We start from the raw sequence: 15,234 nt of genomic DNA, 5'->3' as shown, positions 1-15,234 counted from the left end.
ACAGTGTAGTTACAATAATATTACAGGACTGCTCGTAAATTTCCCATCATGCTTTTGTATTTACAGCAAAAACATGAATACAATACGTTGTTGTAAAATTTATTGTAAAAATTACATCAATTGTTAACAGTGCATGCAACAGCTTAAGATGTCGAATCAAAGTGCCAGGCATATCATGCAATGAATGGCAAACATTTAAACATTATTCATAAATTTTGCTCTCAATTCTTTAACTTTTGGGCTGTCTTTTGTAACACCGACATCAATAGTTGTCTGGAGGAAAGTGTAAAAACTGCTCATCATATTTTAAACCAAAAACAAAATGAACCTTGAAAAGTTCGTCAAAGGTTGCCAATGTGGTCCTTCCCTCATAAGGTACAAGCTTCTTGTCCACAACTATGTAGAAGCTGCTAATTGCCCGTTTGTTGGTTCCTGAAGCAAGCAGATATGGCTGACAAGGTCCTTCCATCATTCCGCAGGACTGTAGGTAAAAGTAAGAAACTAATCAATCTGTTGATCTAGACTTCTCTAAAAAGACAGGGACAGTAAATTAGTGATGTTTCCACCAATAAAAGCCATCTATGAAAGCTTAGGGAAGATATGCCACATACTTTGTGAAACATCACCACATGGTCCACAGCTTGGAATACACTGATCCTCTGCATTTTCTTCCTTCCATGAGATGGGGGTGGCAAGATGTGTAACAAGAAAAGGAGTGATGCCATGTCACTATCCCACTTTAAGAAATAGGATAAAAAACAGACAATTCTAAGCTTGCAAGCTCAAAATGAACTTCAATGTTTAAAATTAATTCAGCTATTTCAAGTACCTGCAGGATAATCGACTGCTTGCTCTCCTTGTTGGTCCTTGGCTGATCTCAGTAGCCGCTGTATGAGGGGGGTGCATGTAAGGGTCTCTGCTTCTTTAATCACCTTTGCCTCAGGGTTATGGACAAGCCGCTGCCTATATTCAAACGTCTCGCGCATTTTCAGCAATATGGTCTCTCTGTCACTGATGTGGTTCATTAATGCTATTGCCTCCTGGAAGGACTCTTCTGACGACTGAAGGTGGTGGATGTTCCTATCAAGAGTGGGGCCTCCAGTTGTTTCAACTGGTGGTTGAGATGACTTCACAGGAAGCTTTGTCTTTCGCTGGATGGTTTTTATGCACCACGCCAAGAAACCAGATCCACTTTGACTGTCATATAAATGCTCCTGACAGAAAATAAGATGAGAAAAGACTGTCTGAATATCAAAATTGCCAAAAAGTAGCTAAACCCTATAGAAATATTAACTCTAAGATTATAATACAGCTGTTGAGCAGAAATACAACATGGAGAAAGCAACAAACTTTAACTTACATATCCTTTTTTTGAAAAAGGATCTTTAAGTGCTGGAAACAAAGTGATTATTCCAAGAGCATATTTCTCCTTTGTAATTCGCTGTGGAATCCTCCTAAGAAAAAATATCTAAATTATATACTCCACTTACATATTAGACTATGCATGATAATACATAACCACAGAAGGTATCCTTCTGATTCTGTCATTTGCACAGCAAGGATGTTCACCATTTGCCTTCTTGAGCTGTCACAAATTGTTCCTGTCTCCTCATATTCTGTAAGCACTGCTATCCCTCCAGGCTTTGAGAGGAGAATCTTGTACACCATCTAAACATAAATAAAAGACGAGTTATAGACCAAAAACTAGGTTATAGTGCGGTGCATGGTTGTACCCCCAAAAAAACGTTAGGTATTAACAAAATTACTATCACATTAAATTTGCAACAGTACCAATACCATATCATCATCACTACCGGCTTTGCCTGTTTTAGGCTATCCATGCTGTCCTGACAGTGCGTCTAAAATGCAAAGCCAACAACAAGTTTGTCATATCTTGATTTTTAAACAAAGTGTATGCCATTTTTGTTGTAAAACTAAAAATATAAACAAAAAAAGCATGCGTTACATTTAATCAAAATACTTGGGTCAGACGATCTGTTCTAATTTTTTAAAATGAAAAACATTCTAACCAACAGTTTACTCGTGGTTTATAATTTTACTCTCAATTTATGGTAAATGTACTCAATGTACTGTACAAATGTACTCCAAAGCTCTGCAAAAAGAACATGTTGCTATGCACTATGTCAGATAACTTAAAAATGATGTCACTATCACTATTTTTCAATTGTTTTATTCTAAAAAAAATTCTCTTACATTTATCATTGGTGTCAAAATGGTAATGTATTTTCTTATGTATTGTGACAGCTCTAGTACAGACAAAGTGCATCATTCTGATAGGTGCAAAAGATGATCTTACGTCTTCGTCTGCTGAAAACTGCAACACCTCCTCCTCTTCTCTTCTTACCTGTTTCTGTGGGTTACAACTTTCACTGTCACTCTCTGCTTGAGGAGGACAAGGACGTTGTGTCTGTCAAGGTGGTCAAGGAATTGCTAGTGGAAATACCTGAATACATAAACACACGTTTAGCTGAATTGCCTAATACAGTAGAGGATATGTGACCTCTGTTCACACAACTATTTAAATAAATAATTTTACAAGCCTGTGCAACACAAAGATAAAGCGGTTACCATCACTATCATCCAAGATGACAAAGCATATGTCCTTTGACGTCAGAAGATCAGCAAATACATCTTCATCAACTTCTGTCCCAGTGTCATCAGTAACTTTTACTACTTTGTTAGATGGTATAATGAATTTTACTTTCACTAAAAAAGAAAATTATTACATATTTACACATTATTTACTTCACATTTACATTTCAAAATTACTTTATAAAAAAAAAATACCTTCTGTGATAAAGTCCTCAAAGGAAGCTTCGGGGATTTTGATGTATTTTCTGATCGTCTGGTATTGCACTTTTACAATCATTATAGGAGCTGTAAAGGAAAAACAACTGCCGTGGACACTGCTCCCTAGAAAAAAGAATCACAGTATATAACACAAAATATTAACTTCGTAGCTCCTGTTTCAAGTGAACGTATACTCTCATGACCTGCCTTCGGTCAGATGTGCCTTATTGCGTTTACATACAGTAGCATCTGGAGGACCGAATATGCCCTATGATTGCTAGTGTTTTGGCAAAAGAAAACGCGGAATAGCGACAGCTGCTTTTTGACGCTTAAACATGCTTGAATGCATGATTACTGGTCAACACACAAAACTACAATATGGACTGCAGGTTGGTGTTGAACAGAGGGAAAATTACGTCAACCAGGCACCACTACAAAACGCAAATAAAATGCATAGGTTGCTCAGAGTGATTTCATTTATCCCAGACTCAAACGCCCGTGTGGACAGGGCCTTTAGCCATATTGTGAATCAGGCGCTGGGAGCAAATCAAGCGTGGCCAAAAGTGGCCCATGTCATTAAAGCCAAGCTAAAATATGTACCTTAATCCTCAGTGTCAAACGTAACTGTATGCACCAGTAAATAGGTAAAATCTTCGCAATTTAAATAGTAGATTCCCTTACTCTTAAATGTTTTAAGCTATGCAAGTGAACGCTGCTGAGAAAACCCGCCAAAGCAAGAAAAAAACTTATAAGGCAAACTATGAAGGCTAAACAGATACCGCACAGCAGGTTAAATAACGGGAATCTAACTGTAGTTTAAAAAAATAAAAACACTGTAAAACTGAAAACTGAAACACTGTAAAATCGCATAGTCTATTAAAATATTCGAGTCTATTAACATTGCCTGATGTGCCAGAGACGAACAGGCTAACTGTTTACTCGGCTACTTTTTCTAATATATTAGTTGGTAAAAAAATAATAAAGCAAAAACCCGTCAGCCATATGTATTTTGATATCCTATATGAGTATAATGAACATACATGACAAAACGGCAAGCTAAATATCAACAGATGAACTACTTAAGTAAGTAATACCAATTTCGCTTCGCTTCACGACGTAAGAACTTGGCGCCTTCAAACTGAAAAGCTGAGTAAGCGGGAAAAATTCCCGGATGTAGAGACTGACAACGTAGTGTGTCAGACACCGCGATCACCGGAATAGAATGGCGTGTTTAACAATGTAGTAACACTATGTGACGTTAGTGCAGCCACATTTAACTCTGAAACATGAACACTTAAACTCTAAAAGATCTAACACCACGATTTCAACACTGTTGAATTTGCTGTGTAGATAGAGCTGATGTAATTGCATCAGCTATGCAAAAACTAGAAACATATGTAGCACTCCCTACCCTCTCAGGTCTAAATAAACCCAAGTTTAACTGAGCGGAGCACTGGGTTCATAATCTGTATGTGTCTGTCTGACCAAAATACAGTATATGTTATAACTGCTTTGTCTCTTTGTCCAGTCCCCTCTATAATATAAGCACCTAAAATTACCCACCAGTATCCCCTCCAACAAATTTAGCACAATTAAGCCCCCACTACACTTGTAAGGAGTTCAGAATATAAAGAGAAATACCACAGCTATAGAAACGGATTTTTACTTTTAATTTAAATAAAACACTCCCAGGCCAGGATTCGCACCGAATTCAATATACCAACAGTACTGTCCAACTTAAATATCTTCAGTCTTAACTGCTTTCTTAGCATACAAAATTATTACCAACATATAGATCATGAAACTTAATATCTCCGGTTGCGCAAAATTTACCCAAACAAAAATTCAGTCTCAAAGTTCCCACCCCGTTGCAGGCCTGAGTCGTTGTTTGCGTGCGTTGAGGCCTTGAAACTAAAACTCACTGGCCGCTTCGCTCTCACGAGCCCTATAAAATGAACAAAATAAAATTACCTTATGCCACGGCACCAACCCATTTAATGCAGCGATGTCCTCGTCTGGAGGTGGCCGTGCTGGTCACAATCCTCTTCCTCCCCGTTGGTGACAGTACGATACCATCCAGGCTAATCGGGTAGGTCAGCCCTCCCGACTGATCCGATCCGACACGAGCTCATGCACTCACTCGTGAACGCACAGTAATACCGTTGTCTTAATGTATCGACAACAAACTCCTCCTAAAAGTGTTCTTCAGCAGCCAGTATTGACCATACACAACCTAAAGTACACTTTCCATTCCAACATTTTCCCACGTTACAAAATGGCAGGATCTCCACCACAAAAAACCCTCTTTTTTTTCCGCTTCTCCTTTTTCCCCGCCCCCACAAACTAGTGGCCTACTTAATATTCTTAAAAAGACATTGCGATTTAAACACCTATAAACATTCACCACATTTATAGAAGACAAACATATTATTTATCTGGGTTACACCCTCCCCCATCTAAAGCTTTTCATGTCCCCATGAATATTCTTAAACTGTTATTATCTTTCTAGATATGGATGCCCTGACACAGTCTACACATTGGGCCAGAGGGTGACACCAAAGAGTTTTACAGACTTTCCTCTCTGATTCTGGGGATTGACATATTTGAACTACCACTCCCCTATGGACAATAGTTAATGGAACATTGGTCTGTATTCCTGGTTTCTCGTAACTTAACCTAATCACGGGCTTCACTCCTCTCTTGGGCCGACTCCTACTATACTCTGCCTCCTCTGTGCAAAGAGTAGAATGATCAGAAGGACCAGGATGCTTGTTTAAACTGATGTCCACCACCGAATCCTGTGCTAAACAGCTTCCTGTTTGGTCCCCTACCGTCTCAAACCTTCTCTCTCCCTGTGAATGCACCTCACCATCCTCTTGAATGATTACATCCCTATCTGCCTCTTGTGGTACAGGAGACGGACTACACACCGGGTAATCGGGTGGCTGACTAGTCTCTGCTAACCCATGTGTTCCATGTTGTTGACTGGCTGTACGCCGGGCAAACTCCTCCACAGCCCCCTGCCTATAAAATGAAGCCTGCTCTTCGTCACTCTCAGAAAATTCATCACCCCCACCTACTTCATGTAAGTTCTCTGCTGGTAAGTAATGGTTTTGCTCGGCAGGATGTCCTACAAGTTGCTTTTGCCTTGTTCGAGAACGAGTTACTGGTCTATGAGCTACAGCTTCCTGTCGATTGGAAGTGTTCAATCTCACCAACTCACTAACTGGTAAGATATGGTCTCGATGCAAGGTTTTTACTCCTCCCACTCCTTGTTCTGGCTTCAAGATATATACCGGTAGGTTTGGAAGTTTCTTCACCACGATGTAAGGCAAAGAACACCATCGATCGGCCAACTTGTGCTTTCCTAGATTTCGAATCAACACACGGTCTCCTTCCATTACACACTGAATCTTTACTCTTTTGTCATATGCTCGTTTATTTTTCTGGTGCATCTGCATCGAAGTCTCCAAGGCTAGCTGGTAAGCTTTCCGCAAATCATCTCTCATCCTCTCTACATACCTCTGATAGGTAACTCTCTCTTTCCCCTCAGGAGAAATATTAAAACAAATGTCTACAGGTAGGCGAGCTTCCCTCCCAAAAAGAAGGAAATAGGGGGAATATCCTGTGGCCTCATTCTTCGTGCAGTTATAGGCATGCACAAGATAGTTAATGTGTTGACTCCACCTTTGTTTCTGAGATGGATCGAGAGTGCCTAACATGGAGAGAAGGGTTCTGTTAAACCTCTCAGGCTGTGCATCTCCCTGAGGGTGGTACGGCGACGTCCTTGACTTACAGATACCCAACATGCTCAAAAGTTCTTTAATGAGACGGCTTTCGAAGTCACGTCCCTGGTCAGAATGTATCCGAGCAGGTAACCCGTAATGGGCAAAAAATTTCTCATACAGCACTTTAGCCACAGTTCCCGCCCTTTGGTCCTTGGTAGGAAATGCTTGCGCATAACGTGAAAAATGATCTGTAACTACCAGAACATTTGAAATTCCTTTTTGGTCTGCATCTATTGACAAAAAGTCGATGCATACTAAATCTAACGGACCATCACTAGTGATATGATTAAGTGGTGCAGCTCGTTGAGGAAGTGTTTTCCTAGCTATGCATCTTCCACAATTTTTGATGTAACTTCCAATTTCTGATGCCATTTTGGGCCAGTAGAACCGGTCCCTGATTAATTCGGTTGTGCGCTCAACCCCTAGATGTCCACACTCCTCATGTAGAGATCTCAGCACTATCAGTCTGTACTTCTCAGGTAACACCAATTGGTGCAATTGCTTTCCGGACTGAGTCATTGTCATCCTGTGAAGAAGGTTATTCTTTACCACCAACTTATCATACTGTCGCAATAGCAGTGTGACAGCCGGGTCTTGATTTTTTACAACAGTAGGTATATTACCAGCCTCCAACTCACGTTTTATAAATCCAATAGCAGGGTCTTGATTTTGTGCCCGTCTCAGGTCACGGTTACTCACCCGCTCTAAGGTGGTCTTTTCCAGCATCACAGGCCAAACATAAGCTTCTGGGATGCTAGAGGGAGGTACACCTAGTTGGTCTATGAGCCTCACAGGTGTTGTGGTGGTATGGCTCACAGAAGCTAGCTGACAGATAGCTTTAATTCCTGACTGAGGGATCACTTCCCAATCAGAGTTTTCAGGCATACGTGACAACACATCCGCATCAATATTATGCTGTCCCGGTCGGTACTGTACAGTAAAGTCATATGTGGCCAGGGCTGACAACCACCGATGGCCAGTCGCATTGAGTTTGGCACTGGACAAAACATAAGTTAGGGGGTTATTGTCGGTTTTCACAGTGAACTTGGCTCCATATAAATAGTCATGGAACTTGTCCACTACCGCCCACTTCAGCGCCAGAAATTCTAACTGGTGAATGGTATACCGTCGTTCGGCATTGCTCAGTTTTCGGCTTGCAAAAGCTACAGGCCGAAGACCTTCTGGGTACTCTTGATTTAGTACTGCTCCTAAGCCACTAAGGCTGGTGTCCACATGCAGCACGTATGGTCTGGATGGATCAGCAAATGCTAGAATAGGAGCATTAGTGAGACAGCCCAGGATTCTGTTAAAGGCTTCTGTACATGCCAGAGTCCATCGATCCCCAAAGGGCTCAGACTCTTTAAAGTAAGTCTGGGACAGGCCTTTGACAACTTTACATTCCCGCCTAGCCGGTGGGTAGCCCTTGGTAAGGTCAGTGAGTGGTTTAACTATGGAGGAGTAGTTTCGAATGAACCTACGATAATACCCACAAAATCCTAAGAAAGACCTTAAGGACTTCAGGTCAGTGGGCTTTCTCCAATGTTTTACTGCCTCCACTTTCTCAGGGTCCGTGGAAATTCCTTCTGCCGAAACAACATGCCCAACATATTTAACTTCAGGGAGGCAAAACTGGCATTTGTCAATTGACACCTTCAGTCCAGCCTCCTCCAATCTATCAAGCACCTTAAAGAGTCGTTCTTCATGCTTTTCTAGACTACGTCCAAACACAATTATGTCGTCCAAATAAACTATTACTTGGAGGAGATGCATGTCCCCGACTGCCTTCTCCATCAACCTCTGGAAGGTGGCTGGGGCCCCAGTAATCCCTTGTGGCATCCTCTCAAACTGGTAAAAACCCAAAGGACAAATGAACGCCGTCTTCTCTTTATCTTCCTCTGCCATTGGAATCTGGTAGTAGCCACTACGCAGATCAAGGACAGAGAACCACTGGCTTCCCGCGAGACAGTCAAGAGCATCTTCAATCCTCGGAGTTGTGTACTGGTCAGGTATGGTTCGGTTATTTAGAGTACGATAGTCTACACACATACGTATTTTACCGTTCTTTTTCCTTGCAATAACAATTGGAGATGCATATGGGCTTCTTGACTCTTTGATGATGCCAGCCGCCAATAAATCCTTTAAATGACGCCGCACATCATCAATGTCTGCAGGAGCAATCCTACGAGACCGTTCTCGAAATGGCTTACTGTCATGGAGTCGGATGTGGTGTTCGACTCCTGTGGCAACTCCAACATCCCACTCATCCAATGAAAAACCACCTCCACGTTCAGACAGTTTGCTACGGAGCCTTGTCTTCCAGATTTCTGGAATCGGAGATTCCCCAAAATCAAATAGTTCAGGATCAATAACTTCTTGCACTTGGTTAGTTTTGGAAATTTCAGTCACTGTGTCAGTGGCAAACAGGTGTGCAACCACCGTCCCAGCCGGGATGGAAATATCGCTAAATGTCTCATTATGAATTGGTACTCTAAATTTTTGCAAGTCAATGTCAGAAAAGTGCAAAACTGCAGGGGGAATGAGCAATCCCGCTGGCACTGTCTCGTCAGGTGAGGTTTCCATCAAAAAGATGTCTCGGGTCAAAGGTTTCTGACATTCAACTTTACATACTATATATCGCTCACCTCTAGGTGGAACAGTAAAAGGACCAGGACCAACCCATTTCACTACACCATCAGGCATGTCAAGGCTTTTGTCTTTCTGGAGTGGAACAGATATATTACCACACCTCCGTTGGGGTAAGATTCGGAAAGCATGGGCTGATTTAGACTTATTAGCCATTCCACACAAGGCAGCTAAGCGTTGGAAAAGGTTGGCATTTGTTCCAATGATCACTGGAACATGCTGGGGACCTTGTGGTTCGGGGCAAATCAAGGCAAGAACAGAGACTGACTCGTCAGCCCCCATTAGGCAGGCAGGAAAAGTGACATCTACTACAATGTATCCTTTATAAGGGTAGCTGGATGAACTAAGCCCCCAAATTGATAAGCCAGTGATGGGAAAAATGGGCACATGAGATAGGTATTTAGTATACCAGTCCTCAAAGACAATGGTCACCTGTGACCCACTATCTAGCAATGCCTGACAGGAGTGGTTATTAACCTTCACTTCCACAGTGGAAGTAGGACCAACTAACCCGGTAGGAAGACTTTTAAACCCATCTTCACTCACCTGGCTCTTTTTTGAGAAACACACCTCGCTACTGACATCCGGTCGTGAGGTCTTCCCTCGCTTGGCTTTCCGAAGAGACCGAAGCAGTTTTTGTATAACTTGGGAAGGGTTTTCAGTAGCATGACACTTTGCAGAGAGGTGGCCATCTTCCCCACACCGGTAGCAAAAAAAGTCATCTTTACTCATAACAGATTTTGACTTTACTGACACATTTTCTTGGGCATTCTCTGTAGTTTTCCCAACCTTCATAACAATGATCTGTTCTTGCAACTGTTCTACTTGTTTCTTCAATAATTGCATTTCTGACTCTCCCCCAGTATCTGGACATTTGATCAGCGTTTTCTTCTTATCTTCAAATAATTTAGTTGGCGGTTTGGGCTCTTTAGAGAACTCACCTAGTCTAGCTTTTAATTCGCAGATCTCAGCCTTGAGCTCCTGAACCACAGACGGGCTAGTGCTCCCCTCTGCTTGAAATTTCACCTGTTTCACAGAGGCACCAATTTTATGTCTAGCTGCCTCAATTTCTTCAGCTTCACGGATTTCACTGAGGAGAGTTAAGAAAGTCGGGGGGTCTTCTTTTCTCTCTCTAAGTCTCAACTGTAATAGCATTATATCAGATTGAACAGCACCTCTAATTAGCTGTTCTACTCTGGCTTTATTCATAAGAGAATAGGCTAAACCACCCTTTTTTACCACTTTCGAAAGGGTTACCTCCATACGACGAAGGAAATCTGACAATAGTTCACCAGAATGCTGGCGGAGCATCCTGAAAGCAAAATAAAGGTCCTCCCCAGACTCAGAAGAACCAAAGGCACTTTCTATAGCTTCAATATACTCCTTAGCGGTAGCATCTGGATTAGAGAGTCTCACCGCTTTAATCATTTCAAGGGCTGCGCCTCTTAAGCTTTCCATAATGCGTCTACGCTTTTCTTTTTCAGAGAATTCACACTCTGATATCATGAGCTGGGCCTGCTCCAACCAAGGTTCCATAGTTTCTTCACCAACTGGTGTGGGTGAAATACCTGAAAACATTCGCAGCCTTCTATAAGTACTACTGTCAGTAGATTGCTTGGCTGCCTTCTCTAATACCTCTCCCATAGCTCGAATAATGGACTCTGGGGAAGTAACACTACTTGAAAAAGATGTAAACATAGACTGAAGGTCACTCATAGATTTTCCTTCACTCAACAAGAAATCACTTAGCTTGGTGCTAAAAGCAGTAGGATCAGGCCTTTTACCAACTACGATTTCCCATGTTTTATCACTACCTGAGGGTTGCAAGGTAGCAGGTAGGCATGTGACATCTACCTTCTCACGACACTCACACAGCACTGACATGGTATTTTGGGTGGGACCAGGCTTGGTACTACGAACTCTCACTCTCCCCAATGCTTTGACAGTCTCAACAGTGGCCTCAATTTGCTCTATTTCAACCTCTGCCGGCACTCCAAGTAATAGGATTGCATGACTGGGATCCACAAGCTCTTCACCGCACCAAACACATAGTTCAGCTTGTAGTGCAGGATGGGATCTCACATCCATGACTAACTATCCTTACAGATAAAGCAGTATCAAAGAGACTAGTAGTATAACAACATCCCGGACGAGCCCCCAATTATGTAGCACTCCCTACCCTCTCAGGTCTAAATAAACCCAAGTTTAACTGAGCGGAGCACTGGGTTCATAATCTGTATGTGTCTGTCTGACCAAAATACAGTATATGTTATAACTGCTTTGTCTCTTTGTCCAGTCCCCTCTATAATATAAGCACCTAAAATTACCCACCAGTATCCCCTCCAACAAATTTAGCACAATTAAGCCCCCAATACACTTGTAAGGAGTTCAGAATATAAAGAGAAATACCACAGCTATAGAAACGGATTTTTACTTTTAATTTAAATAAAACACTCCCAGGCCAGGATTCGCACCGAATTCAATATACCAACAGTACTGTCCAACTTAAATATCTTCAGTCTTAACTGCTTTCTTAGCATACAAAATTATTACCAACATATAGATCATGAAACTTAATATCTCCGGTTGCGCAAAATTTACCCAAACAAAAATTCAGTCTCAAAGTTCCCACCCCGTTGCAGGCCTGAGTCGTTGTTTGCGTGCGTTGAGGCCTTGAAACTAAAACTCACTGGCCGCTTCGCTCTCACGAGCCCTATAAAATGAACAAAATAAAATTACCTTATGCCACGGCACCAACCCATTTAATGTAGCGATGTCCTCGTCTGGAGGTGGCCGTGCTGGTCACAATCCTCTTCCTCCCCGTTGGTGACAGTGCGATACCATCCAGGCTAATCGGGTAGGTCAGCCCTCCCGACTGATCCGATCCGACACGAGCTCATGCACTCACTCGTGAACGCACAGTAATACCGTTGTCTTAATGTATCGACAACAAACTCCTCCTAAAAGTGTTCTTCAGCAGCCAGTATTGACCATACACAACCTAAAGTACACTTTCCATTCCAACATTTTCCCACGTTACAAAATGGCAGGATCTCCACCACAAAAAACCCTCTTTTTTTTCCGCTTCTCCTTTTTCCCCGCCCCCACAAACTAGTGGCCTACTTAATATTCTTAAAAAGACATTGCGATTTAAACACCTATAAACATTCACCACATTTATAGAAGACAAACATATTATTTATCTGGGTTACACATATTCACTTATTTAACAAAGGAAATTAACTAAGATGCCAATTCCTACTGAGGAAAAAGTTAGGACACCCTGTGTCCTAATAACTAGTATTTCCCCCTTTAGCTGAAATAACCTAAATGAGACGTTTCCTATAACCATCTATCAATCTCTGGCAGGAAGTTTTCCCCACTCTCCAATGCAGAATTCCTTAAGCTGTGTGATGTTTGAAGGGTGTCCTGCATGCACTTCCACTTCAAATCACCCCACAGCATCTCAATAGGATTCAGATCCGGGCTTTGACTTGACCATTCCAGAACGCTCCATCTCTTTCTTGTAAGCCATTCCTTGGTAGATTTACTGGAATGTTTTGGGTCATTGTCATTTGCATGGTCCACCCCCACTTCAGCTTCAACTTCTGGACAGATGTTTTCACATTGTCCTCAAGCATCCTATGATATGATGAAGAATTCATTGTGGATTCTATGACCATGAGCTGGTCAGGTTCTGCTGCAGTAAAGCAGCCCCAAACCATGACATTTACACCCCTATGCTACACAGCTGGCATGAGGTTCTTTTGCTCAAAAGCTGTCTTTGGTTTACGCCCAACATGTCCTCTGGTACTGCGCTCAAATAATTCAATTTCAGATTCATCTGTCCAAAGCATGTTGTTCCAAAAGAACCCCCGTCTTTTTCTAGGTGTCTCTGGCAAACTTCAGTGTTGCCCAGAAGTTTTTTTTTGACAGCAAGGGTTTATTTTAAATATACTTGTCTGTATTTGATAACAAAGGTTGGCTTTCAAACTAAAATTTCCCTTAGTTATTAACATAGCCTAATTAATTTTTAAAAATCACATACCAACAGAATGGTACGTTCGACATAACGTGCCATTGCAATCGAACAGATGTTGTGCGAGCTCAAAGAGAAGACACATTTAAAAAGCACCCTCAGAAACCTTGAACGGTCTACTTTTCAAATATATATAGGTAGAAACTAAATATATTTTTACAGCTTTGTGATACGAATAGAAAGAACAAGAGTGACTGACTTAAGAGTCTGGGTCTCAAAGCTGTTCTGATCGCCTGCCCACTTGCAAATCACACTATTCGCATGATAATATGATAATCCGACAGTTGGTATTGGAGAAAAAATATATGAATATGCCCATTGTTACTCGAATAAACAAGAGCACATGTCTGGGTAGTGTTTACACTGATCGGCTACAATACGGCACGCGGATACGTTTCTGCCGCTGAAGCTTTGCGTCAGTGTTGCCAAAAAGCAGCGAATCTCCAGCCTGTGTTTCTGGGTAAGTGGGCTAAGCCTGTGTGTCTATACTCACAAGGTCGTCGGTTCAAACCCGCGTTTGAATACGTGGTAATGCAGGTAAAACAAAGAAAGGTGATATTGTTTACATTTTTGCCTATTTAACCTAATTTTAAAAACTTTAATACTTCTGACAATGTGTCATGGTTGCGGGCATCTCGGGCACGGGAGCGCGGCATGGTGCGCAAAAAAGGGCGTACGACCCACTTGCGGCTCCAAGAACAAAAAGGGTTTATTACAAAAGACAGAAAAAACTGCAAACACCAAGAAACCAAAAGGACCACGAGGGATCAAAAACTAAAAAGGGATTAATTAGCAAAATTAAATAACAAAACCTAACTACACAACTAATACGGAGAATCTCAGAAACAAACCATGAAACACAAGCAATACAAATCAACTAACACGCAATCACGAACAACCTAGACATAGACAATGAACCACTAGTGAACGAAACACAGGCAGGAACTTAAATAGGAACACTGAACAGAGAAACGAGGCAGCAGGAGTGAGACAAGCAATTAACCAATTGGGGAAGGTGCAGGACAACGAGCAATCAGGAAAACACACAAGGGCAGGCACAAGAACAGGAAACAGGTGGAACTAATTAACTCAGGGAACTGGGATGGGAAAACTAAGACTGACAAAGAAGGAAACAGCATCTACACTAGGGGAATAACAGACAGGTAGAAACACAAGCAGGGGCACATAGAACTGAACCAAATACAAATCACATGAACTAGAAAAACTTATACCCAGAAACACTAGGGAATTAAACAGGTAAAAACACAGGCAAGGGCACAAGGAACAAAACCAAAATACAAAAACAGGAGGTGGCGGGATTCAAACACAGGACAGAAGGGTACTCAGACAATCACATGCTCAACACATTGAGCCATGTGGTTAGACAGGTAACAGGGGAGAACAAAGACTAACACAAAGAACGGGATGACCAGCAGCACCTGCTGGTCAAACAGGGAAGGGACACGGAAGGACCACAGCAGGGGCTGACCCTGACACAATGAAAGTTTTGAAAAGATTTAGTCAGTGTTTTTTCATTATTCTACATAATGATTTCAGCGAGATATAAACTGAAATACATGAGAAAGATACACGGTCGACGGTGCCCTCGTCCCCAGAGGGTAAATAATAGTGAATTATTTAATTTCCGTTAACTCTGCATAGGCACTGAGTCATATTTATCGCTTTCTATAGCGACTGCTGTCATGCCCAGCTCCGTACCATCCTCATGTGTGCCACGCCCCCTCATTACCTCGTGTCAATTCCTGGTTGTGATCACCTGTGTCCTGTTATTTCTGGCTAGTCTTGTGTATTTAGTCTGCGTCTGAGTACGTTTCGTCAGATCTGTCATTGTAGTGTCCGTCTCTACCTGTCTGTCCGTTGACCCATTAAACCCCTGATTGCCCGTAAGTTTGGCTTGCTCTCTTGCTTCCCTGCTCGCCTTCTTAACCGATC

General features: G+C 42.0%; 1 protein-coding gene across 5 annotated transcripts; it reads right to left on the bottom strand.

The window, feature by feature from the left end:
- Positions 1–131: 131 nt before the first annotated feature.
- Positions 132–12,816, bottom strand: LOC140592571 (uncharacterized). 5 transcript variants are annotated; one of them, XM_072716158.1, is made up of 8 exons: positions 2,809–12,816; positions 2,590–2,727; positions 2,318–2,464; positions 1,570–1,668; positions 1,361–1,454; positions 830–1,214; positions 612–737; positions 132–481 (listed from the first exon to the last, which is right to left on the bottom strand). In XM_072716158.1, exon 1 carries the CDS (start codon positions 11,328–11,330, stop codon positions 5,298–5,300), a length of 6,033 nt encoding a protein of 2,010 aa, XP_072572259.1. In that variant the 5' UTR covers positions 11,331–12,816; the 3' UTR covers positions 132–481; positions 612–737; positions 830–1,214; positions 1,361–1,454; positions 1,570–1,668; positions 2,318–2,464; positions 2,590–2,727; positions 2,809–5,297. The 5 variants fall into 5 exon arrangements, with proteins under 5 accessions (XP_072572259.1, XP_072572271.1, XP_072572265.1 ...); XM_072716170.1 differs by having other exon boundaries at positions 612–672; XM_072716164.1 differs by having other exon boundaries at positions 1,361–1,451.
- Between the last annotated feature and the right edge of the window lie 2,418 nt (positions 12,817–15,234).

This window comes from Paramormyrops kingsleyae, chromosome 1 (assembly GCF_048594095.1).
Source record: "Paramormyrops kingsleyae isolate MSU_618 chromosome 1, PKINGS_0.4, whole genome shotgun sequence".
Classification (NCBI taxonomy): domain Eukaryota; kingdom Metazoa; phylum Chordata; class Actinopteri; order Osteoglossiformes; family Mormyridae; genus Paramormyrops; species Paramormyrops kingsleyae.
The sequence above is the reverse complement of the archived record's forward strand: the minus strand, read 5'-3'. Positions and strand labels throughout refer to the sequence as shown.

Excerpts from the sequence above, each read along its gene's own strand:
- LOC140592571 (XM_072716158.1), bottom strand. The coding sequence starts at position 11,330 with ATGGATGTGAGATCCCATCCTGCACTACAAGCTGAACTATGTGTTTGG.